A 10764-nucleotide genomic window follows, 5' to 3' on the forward strand; every position below is an offset into this window, starting at 1 on the left:
GAGAGAGAGAGAGAGAGAGAGAGAGAGAGAGAGACCTACGCAAACGCTGATACATGAAAGAAAAAAAGTTTGCAAGAAAAAAAAAATCTCATGTAATTTCCATTTCCCCCTTCAATTAATTTGTAACAAGTTGAAATGCAATAATAAGATGAATAGTAAAGGAGCTGCAATACACTCTACTTTTCTTCCATTACACATCACTTTTATCTAACGAATAGTAAGACCCATGTGTATCAGAAATTATAACATCTTTCGTGTACATAAGTGACTTAAGAGAAAAGTACATAAATGAAAGATGAAATCATTCGAGTCACTAGCAGCCATATTTAGCAAGTGTTCCCTACTTAATTCAGAACCACGCGAAGAGCATTTAACCATAGAATATTTCCGACTTAAAATAACTGGATCTTTAATTTCTGGGGTACATAACGATCTTCCTTCCTCTCTCACAAGCCTGCCTGGTGCCCTCCTCTCCCAGGCTCCCGTGTTGAAATCCTCCATCACCTGAGTGTCTAGCTCTCTTGCCCTTCACCATGAGCAGCGGGGATGACAAGGGAATTCACAAGAGATCCACGAATAGCAGCAGTTTGAGATATCGCCGAATAGATATGCCAGCCGAGCGTGGCAAGACAAACACGTCATTGCATTACAAGATGACAGACACATTCTCTCTCTCTCTCTCACTCATATATATATATATATATATATATATATATATATATATATATATATATATATATATATATATATATATATATATATATACTATATTTCTGTCTGTACGTATTTCATTCTCCTGTCTCTCTCTCTCTCTCTCTTGGCGTTATCATGCGGAACAGAAATAAGTTGAATTCCTTCACTTCTTAATAATTGATTATAAAGACATCCAAGCTGATGAAAAAAAAAAAAAAAAAAAAAAAATATATATATATATATATATATATATATATATATATATATATATATATATATATATATATATATATATATATATATATATATATATATATATATATATATATATATATATATATATATATATATATATATATATATATATATATATATATATATATATATATATATATATATATATATATATATATATATATATATATATATGATCACTATTATTTCTGTCTGTACGTATTTCATTCTCCTGTCTCTCTCTCTCTCTCTTGGCGTTATCATGCGGAACAGAAATAAGTTGAATTCCTTCACTTCTTAATAATTGATTATAAAGACATCCAAGCTGATGAAAAAAAAAAAAAAAAAAAAAAAATATATATATATATATATATATATATATATATATATATATATATATATATATATATATATATATATATATATATATATATATATATATATATATATATATATATATATATATATATATATATATATATATATATATATATATATATATATATATATATATATATATATATATATATATATATATATATATATATATATATATATATATATATATATATATATATATATATATATATATATATATATATATTGTTTTGTTTCATCAGCTTCTTGGATGTCTTTACAATCAATTATTAAGAAATGAAGGAATTCAACTTATTTCTGTTCCGCATGACAATGCCAAGAGAGAGAGAGAGAGAGAGAGAGAGAGAGAGAGAGAGAGAGAGAGAGAGAGAGAGAGAGAGAGAGAGAGAGAGAGAGAGAGAGAGAGAGAGAGAGAGAGAGTAAAGACAGGAAAATGAAATACGTACAAAGACAGAAATAATAGTGATATTTCTGTTGCATCCATCACCCTCTGGAGATCTTGGAAACAGGCATCCGATAAAATACATAAATTGGTATACTTCTGCCATCATTTCATCTTTCACCTGCACCTTTGGCCTCTGGAAGAGAGATCTGCTTTAGGAAGCTACATCTAGGCTGGGTAATATCAACAATTTGTGAAAGTTTTTTTTTATAAATATATTATTCATATGAATATAACATAAAAGTAATATTTTTATAAAATAGAAAAAATATCTATGAGGATTGTTTATGGTTTAAGTTCCGCTTCAAATCTTGTACAAAAATAACCTGCACATTACTTATATAAAATATCTGTACATCTTGTTAAGTTTATCTTCTGACTGTTACAATTGTACCAATCCTCTACACCACATGAGGCTATCTGCTCCTTTTATTCTTCAAGCATACATTCTCCTTATGTCATGTCTCTAAATTTGTACCTTTTAACATTAACAAACACTATTTTGTTCATAATATGTGTGTCTACACACACACACACACACACACACACACATATATATATATATATATATATATATATATATATATATATATATATATATATATATATATATATATATATATATATATACTTATTTATTTATTCATAAAATCAAAACTCAATACCATGACCTTTTACATGCATGCATGTATTGTTTATCTAATATTCAAGATTTACTTTTTCATCAGATTGAAATTTTACATCTTAGATATTTTCAGAAATCCTTGATAATCTAATAAGTTATAAGAGGACTTTCTGCAGCAGTATATGTGTGCTAAAGGTGCTAAAATAACGAAGCAGTGCCACAGTAAGGCACCATCCTTTAGACACCCAACACATACTACTGTTTTCACATAACACTCTCTACATCCAACATTTGCAGTCTACTCACACTGCAGATCTTCTCAACAAGGTCAGGTAATTTGTGGTGTTTCTGCCGCACAGTCGATTTTAAAAGGCCACTTAAAATTTCATCATTGCTCTTTGTCCACAACTTCTGCGAGACACCTCTCTGTTGTGGTTCACACACATATGAATACAAAAGGGGCTGCAGCTCATCAAAATAACTTTTAAAATCAGGAAATTTCTCAAAATAACTTCTCAAGTTTGACACTCTATCTTCAAAGTCTAACATGGTAGGACTACTGGCAATGCCTTCTGCACTAAACATTTTCATTAAAATCATGGAGCACTCTTCTGGTCTATCACCCAGGATGAGAGAGAGTTTTCTATTTACATTTTCTTCTAAGCATTGGCAGTTCATTATAAGCACTGATGATGGGAAACAATTCTCTAATGCATCTAACACAGCTAACTCTATTTCATCTCCCAACTTAACTTCAAAAGTAGGCTCCATGTCACCTAAAACACTCATCAGATATGAGAAGAAGGAAACATACGTCTTTAATTCCACATCCCAGTGAAGAAGCACAGGCCCAAGGTACAGGAGTGGCTCAAGTGTCTCTTCATGCAGATCCCTAGAGTTCCGGTACACAGTCATTGTGATGTAACAATCGCCAACCTTATAAGTGCAGTCTACTCCAATCACACTTTCATTTTCCAAGTTTCTTTTCATTTCTCCTAGCTGATCACCACTGTGCAAAATGACACACGAGGGTAAGTCTTTCCGATGGATCACTGCCTGGACACTTGGATTTTCCTCCAGCATTGTCAGAAAATCAAGATTCTCGTCAGCAACTTTTACCACCTCCTTCTGGTGCTCCCTCCTGGATGCCCGATATTTTACATCAGCCACCTGTTTGAGACTCCTTGGAACACCTAGCTCACTGTCCTGTAACATTTCCTCATATACTTGCTTTGGTGATTTGTTTTTTATTTCTTCATTCATCCTCTCCAGCAGTCTTGGATTCGTGCGCATGTATTCTCTGGCAGATTTTGAGTTTCCATGAACTGTGATTGGACCAGTTCGAATTCCGGCATACTCCACTACCACACGATCAGAAAACTCTCCACCTGACACACTGGTGATGCGTCTCTTGTAGCTGTCGTTGCCTTTCAGGGTGGTATAGTAGCGATGCACCTTCACCACCGTGTTCCAGTCAGGCTGTGGGTCAAGTGGAATCCAGTGTGACACCCCTTTCTTACGACTCTCACTACAGAGGAGCCCATCCTTCAGAGACACAGTTTTAAAACTTTCATCACAAAATGTGATGTAAGTGTTTGCAGTCTTTCCCTTCTGACTGTCCCAAACACCGCAGTCATCATGATAATCAGTTCTCATATTCATTCTTTTCCTTAGAGCATTTTTTGAGTCTTCTAAAATAAAGAATACATTATTTTTCTCACCACGGGGCACTGACTCAAGGACTTTGTCAGTGCTTTTGAGAATGTCAATAATCTGATCTAACTGTAAAAATTTTCCAGGGATGGGAAGAAAGCCCCAGCTGTGATCACTACTTTCTGGTTCCCATCGGCATATTTTTGTGTGTGGTTCATCTGCACTGTCTGTACTGTCACTGAACCATTCATTCTCTGGCTCAGTCTTTATATCTGAGGTAGATATTGCCTCTCTACGAGTAGAATTCTTGAAACAGATTCCAGGTGAAAAATGCGTCATCTGAAAAAAGAACAAGAAAAATAGTTACTTATGCTAAAAGTGTTTCCCAGAAATCTGTTATATTAAGTCTCATTTAAGCATAGTACTGATATAAAATAAATCTAACAGTACATTATACATCTGTGTTTGTATAAGCCTATATATAGGCAGTGCAGTGCAGTGCAGTGCGGTGGAAGTAGAAGCGTGGGCAGCGGGGCAGGAAATGCAATAGGAAAGTGCAATAGGGATCAGCAGAAAGGCGCAGATGGTGCAAGTGAGCTGCGAGTGTCGTGTGGCCCAGGCGAAGGCTCCAGATTTGTTATTGTTGTGATGGGTGCGCGAGCCCTCAAGGTTGTCAACCTCCCCGTTGTCATGGTAACAGGCTTCCCATTTTCTTCTTCACTCCCTCACACACAGCTGCTGCCTCCCTTCTCATGTCTTTTAATTATGTCCTCTTTTTCTTGTAGCATAATGGTTTTCCTTTTCTTAGCATCACTGCTGTCACTAAGGAGTTTTCTCTTTGGTGCCATTGAGCAAGATACTAAGAACTTGAGTCAGTAAACGCAGAAGTAGGATAACATTTGCCAGGGGCGACGGTGTGGTGGAACTGAGGCAGGGTGTTATTGTATTCAAGTGTGAGGCGGGCAGTGTGACGGGTAACCACCAAGAATAACAATAAATTCCGCACTTTACGATTTATGAATTTTCAATTTTTTTAACCTTAAATTGCCTTATAGTGGACTGACGTAACTACGAGTTTGATGTAACTTGAGACCGACATAAGCCGGGACTTCACTGTATATGTATATATATATATATATATATATATATATATATATATATATATATATATATATATATATATATATATATATATATATATACAGGCAACTTCCCTTAACGAAGGGGTTACGTTCCTAAAAAACCCTTCGTTAAGTGAATTTTCATTAAGCGAACCAATTATAACAAGTTTAACCCCTGACTTGAGCTTCCATTGAGAGTAAACAAAGCGAGAGTGCATTATATTACAGTAGAATCTCAAATCTCGATCAATCTCATCTCGATATTTCGCATCTCGATTGCACCATCAAAAACCCACGATTCATGTATCTCGATCAAATTACACGAATCTCGATCGCTATTTTTCATTTTGTTGTTGTTGCTATTAAGGGCTGTGACGATCTGTTACGATCCTATGAGCCCTGGAGAGATGCCTGTGGTGTTCTCACAAGCGTTGCAGTTGGTTACTCTTGTTGAGGAAGGCACAGGTGAGGCGAAGCACTGCTGATTGCCGTGACGAGTCGATGCCTGTCGCCCCAAGCAGGGTGGGTAAGTCAAATGTGGTTACTCCCAGGGCACGGAGTTGTTCTTGCAGCACCACACGATGTGAGTGGAAGCGTGGACACTCCAGCATGAAGTGGTTGATAGTTTCAGGGATGCTGATGCACCAGGGGCAGTACGGGTCTGGGGCAATCCTCATGCGGTGGAGGTGAGCGGTGAGTTGTGTGTGGCCGAGGTGGAGACGCGTGAGGGCGTTTTTCTAACCCGTGATTGCGGGGAAAAATCACTGCAGTACTGGCCCATTGAGGTGGTTTGTAAGACAGGGGTGAGGGATTCATTCCATATGGACTGACAGCTGTGGGCGATGAGGCGTTTGGAGGTGGAGAGTGGCAGAGTGAGCGGGGTAATGTTACGGTCCGTCAGGGCCATCTTGGCAGCAGCATCGACAACCTCATTGCCTCGTATGCCTGAGTGGGAGGGCACCCACTGGAATGTTATATCCCACATTTTTCACTTTATTGGATCAAAACAAACATGGCGCATAGCGATGCGATCGTTTCAATTGCTCTCCCACCTAGCGACAACTTCTGGAGTGTAGTGTGTACCAGTCATCCACGGCTTCCCCCAGACATTCAAACCCCAGGCAATAAAAAGCAAGAAGGATGAAGTGAAGAAATCAGTGACATTGGCAAAAAAAATTATTCACAGATTCAAGGTTAACGTAGTTAATATAGGTTAGTTGCCAAAGCTTTGGTCCCAATTACATTTTTCTCTATAAGAAGTTAACTTCGCATCTTGATATTTCGAATCTCGATCAGTATTTTTGGCCCCAATTATGATCGAGATTTGAGATTCTACTGTACAGTAAAAGGTTTAATGAAAGTTAAAATTATGAAATTAAACATTTAAGCAGTTTAATTTAGAACTAAGTCATTATAATGTACACTAATATATGTATATAAGTAACTTTATAATGTTGATGATCTTAAATTTATGAAGAGAGGGAGAGTGGAGCAGGAAATATGCTAGCTGGCAAGCTGTGGAATGTAAACAAAGGGCGCATCATTGTACCGCATACAAAACTTATGTACCACATTTCCACAAGGCTTTCCATTTTATCCATTGCAGAGTCACGAGTTCAGGTGGTTCTTTTAGCTTGCAAGGAAGATATGATCTCACCAGCCTTCTTAACCCTTTCAGGGCGCAAATAGGTTTTTGGGTCACGTCTGTGAGACGCAAATTCGGCCGAAAAATCGAGGTTTGCAAAATTGAAAAGAATAATTATTATCATGCATAATAGAGTGTTACACATCTACTGTAAAAAATTTAGGTCTTTACTCACTCTGGAAAGTGGTGCAATAATGATAGGAAGTTGGCTTTCTGGTGGTATGTTGTGCGCCAACACACTGTCCTTTTGTGCGATGCCAAAAAAGCTTGGCTTTAAATAAGCTCCCCAAAATGATGATTACCTTGTAAATAATATGTATTTACATCTACATGGGATAAAAAAAATATGCTACCAATGCTTCAATGTTACTTGTACATAGGTAGTGTTGACATACCTCTATGCTCTCCTCTCTTAGAGCCTTACCCAATATATCTATCATATGTATCCCACAACTCATATTCTTCAACTTACGGCAGATTTGCACATCAGTATGTAGATGGCAATGTTACCCGCTAGAGCAGTGGTTCTCAAACTTTTTCGTGAGCGACCCTATTTGGAACATTTAATTCCTTCGCGACCCAGAGTAAAGTAAAGGGAAACAAAATGTACAATGATATATAATGCAGAATAAACCAATAAGAATGAAAGATGATTATTACTATTATTACTAATAGTTAGTAAATATAGTAAGTAGTAAATGAAGCAAGATATTATATAATATTTTACTCACACACCATTACATGGGGCCCAGGAGAAGGGAGGTGGGGAGAAGATGAACATACATAACAAAAGTAATTTGTGGTTAAAGAAGAATAATTCAATTAAGTAACTGAAATACACTGAAACACTGAAAGTATGATAATGTTCCTGTGTCCCTGCGACCCATCAAAATTTATCTTGCGACCCAACTTTGGGTCGCGACCCATAGTTTGAGAACCACTGCGCTAGAGGTATCAGCTAGATTTCGGCGCCTAGCAGGTGAAGCTGCTATGAACAAAGCATGACCAATCCATTGATATTGTCTAGCAACTAGCGGCTTAGTTTACATTGTCACATCATGGATGAAGGTTTGAACATTTGGTGTTCAGAGGCAGATAGGAATATTAGCTAAATGCAATGCTCCAGACTTGGTATGTAATAGACAGTTTGGTCCAGTAATCATGTTTATTTCTTGTGTTTTTAAAATTATGCAGACCCTTCTAGAACATAATTCTCATATAAATAAAAAAAATACCACCAGAGAGAGAGAGAGAGAGAGAGAGAGAGAGAGAGAGAGAGAGAGAGAGAGAGAGAGAGAGAGAGAGAGAGAGAGAGAGAGAGATACTGTTTCATCAATTCCTTACTTTTACCAAGAACCCAAACAAACAAAATCATATTATCACAGTAACTTGCTCTTTCATGTAATGATAACATTTGATGCCAAGTATAAAGAGCAACAGCAACCTTCATAACCACTCCTACAAAAATGTCCTCAAGTCAAAATTAAAATCTAAAGTACAAAAGCTTTCCCAGGAACTTTGTGCACCTTAATGCCTTTTATTATGTATCTGTGTGCATGTGGACTAAGAATACTGTTACAGCAGCAGGTGTTGCTAAGTGCAGTTATGTCTGATGGTCTCTGCTTTCCATATGCAGTGACTGAGGTATGAGAAGGCACCACATTACTATTGTCTGGGGGAAAAGAAAGAGGCAAGTAAACAGTTGTGAGTGTCATTCAGCAGCAAGACACAAGAGAGAAAGAATGCTGTAAGTTGACCCCAAAACACAAGTGAGCAGAGCAATAGAGGCAACAGCAGCGAACAAGATGGTTCAGGAGGCCATGTGTTTTGAGCAGCAGCTGAATGCCCTGGCGAGCACCTGAGGTGAGAATGGACACAGCTAGTCATTGGAATCTGATATTTGGACAAATGATAAGACTCCACAGTGATACTATGGAAGACAAGAGATAGCACAGGCCTGGAGGAAGACTATTGACAGATGTCATTGCTACTTGTGAAATCCCCCTGCTACTGGAGAAGCAAAGGGTGATGGAACATCTGTGAGGTATTTGATATGTACCTGAAGACTGACTTGAGAGAAAATTGCATGAAGATGTTCTGTGACTGTAAAGAGTACCATTTGCTGGGAAGTGGAGATGAGAGGACTTATTGGAACTTTTGTGGCAAGTTGTGTTGTGCCTTGCAAGTGAGGTTGCACCTTCCTAAGTGTGTATATTTTGCATGGACATCCAAGTGACTTTGTGCTTTGGGTGTGTATGGGCAGTGTGTACTATACACTTGACTCTGTGCTCTACCTAGTCTGAATTTTATTGCCTGTAGTATCCTGTGTCATGAGATAACTGCTTGTTCTCTAGTTATGAAATACAGTACACATATATCAGTGCTGTGCATATAGATAGTCTTTAGCATGTCCTTGCCTTGCATTTCATTATTGAGCTTATCTTTGTGCACTGCTTCCATTTGCATCATAGCATCTGGTAATTTTATTCCTTGTATGGTACAGTAACAGCAGATAAAGACTGACTTTCAGGTTGTATGGAGAGAAATAGTTAAGAAGTGTTTAAAAGATATCAATAACAAACTCTATAATTACTAATATTCTCCATGCCATGGAGCCATATAATTCATGAATGTAAGTTATTTCAATGTGTTAAGATTAAATGATGACTCCTGTTTACTGCAAACCTAACCTAACCTCGCCTAAACCTGACTCCAGTTAAAGCCCTGCAGGCCACCTAGTCTGTAACTAAAGTACAAGATCCCACACACTAGTCTAGGGTTCCTTTCATGGTGCCACAAACGCACACACACCCTATGACACTAAGATCATGTTTGTATTGCCTTCCACTGGATTTAGGAATGATTTTGAAACAACACTAAAACTAAGTTTCATTAAATTAGATTTGGTTTCATTCAGTCCATGAAATTCACTACTGATCCCTTTATTGTGCTGATCATGGGTTGAAAAAGCGTCATATCTTATTACGATAAAGATTTTTGGAAACTATTACGCTAAGGTTAGGCTAGGTTTGAATTACTTGTTTCATTGACTTCACAGTTGATCGCTTCATTATGTATAAAATACTTGAAAAGGCCCATGGTTAAGCAATAAATCGTCGTTCGTCCATGGTTAAGCAATAAATAGTCAGTCTAGAATTAAGTATGAAAATAATATTTTCATAATCCCCACTAACACTAGAAACATTCTTCTGTAGCTCGTTTTATGAATACAACACGAGGGACTTACGTTATTCATTGCAGAAGAAACTATTCCGTAGTGTGTGTGTGTGTGTGTGTGTGTGTGTGTGTGCGGTGTTATGGTGCCTGTGCTGAGCAGTGAGCACGGCTGCTGGCTGACCCTCGCCGGCCGCAGCTTTGTTTACAAAACATTCCCTTTCAGTTCTCTTTTGTTTTGAGATTTCATTAGAATGTAGAAACAATTTCCTCATATACAAAAAATAAATAAATGAATAGATAAATAAATAAACAAATAAATAAATAATTCCTTAAATCTACAAACAATTGATTCAAAGGGGTATAGCTTATCATTTGTTCAAACTCGTAGACACTAGAGTGACTAGATAAAACTGGTATTCATTGCGCGCCTCGCGATGACTCAATTTACGGCTCTCGAAAAATAAATAAATAAATGAATAAAAACAAAAAAAGCACATTTCTATTCATCACAGCATTAAGTAAGTTTGGTCTTTAGTTTGCTCTTAATAACAAGATATATAGGCTAATATTATCATGTCTAATTTATCTTATTTACTATATTACACTAGCAGTCCATGCAGTACTACTTAATTTAGTTGAGTTATGCTAGCTTGCACTAGCTGCGGCTCTCTCAATGAATGTGTTTAACCCAAGTGGCTCTCTTGCAAAAATTAGTGAATAACACTGAGATAGAAGGATCGGTTTATGCACGGTCCAGATCAAGGATTCTAGGGAGGATATACGGGTTCAATGGGCG

The 10764-nt window shown here is 36.9% G+C and overlaps 1 protein-coding gene across 1 annotated transcript; it reads right to left on the minus strand.

The window, feature by feature from the left end:
- Positions 1-1941: 1941 nt before the first annotated feature.
- LOC123515011 lies at positions 1942-10178 on the minus strand. The gene is made up of 2 exons (XM_045273359.1): positions 10039-10178; positions 1942-4364 (listed from the first exon to the last, which is right to left on the minus strand). Exons 1-2 carry the CDS (start codon positions 10045-10047, stop codon positions 2637-2639), a joined length of 1737 nt encoding a protein of 578 aa, XP_045129294.1. The 5' UTR covers positions 10048-10178; the 3' UTR covers positions 1942-2636.
- Between the last annotated feature and the right edge of the window lie 586 nt (positions 10179-10764).

This window comes from Portunus trituberculatus, chromosome 38 (assembly GCF_017591435.1).
Source record: "Portunus trituberculatus isolate SZX2019 chromosome 38, ASM1759143v1, whole genome shotgun sequence".
Lineage (NCBI taxonomy): Eukaryota > Metazoa > Arthropoda > Malacostraca > Decapoda > Portunidae > Portunus > Portunus trituberculatus.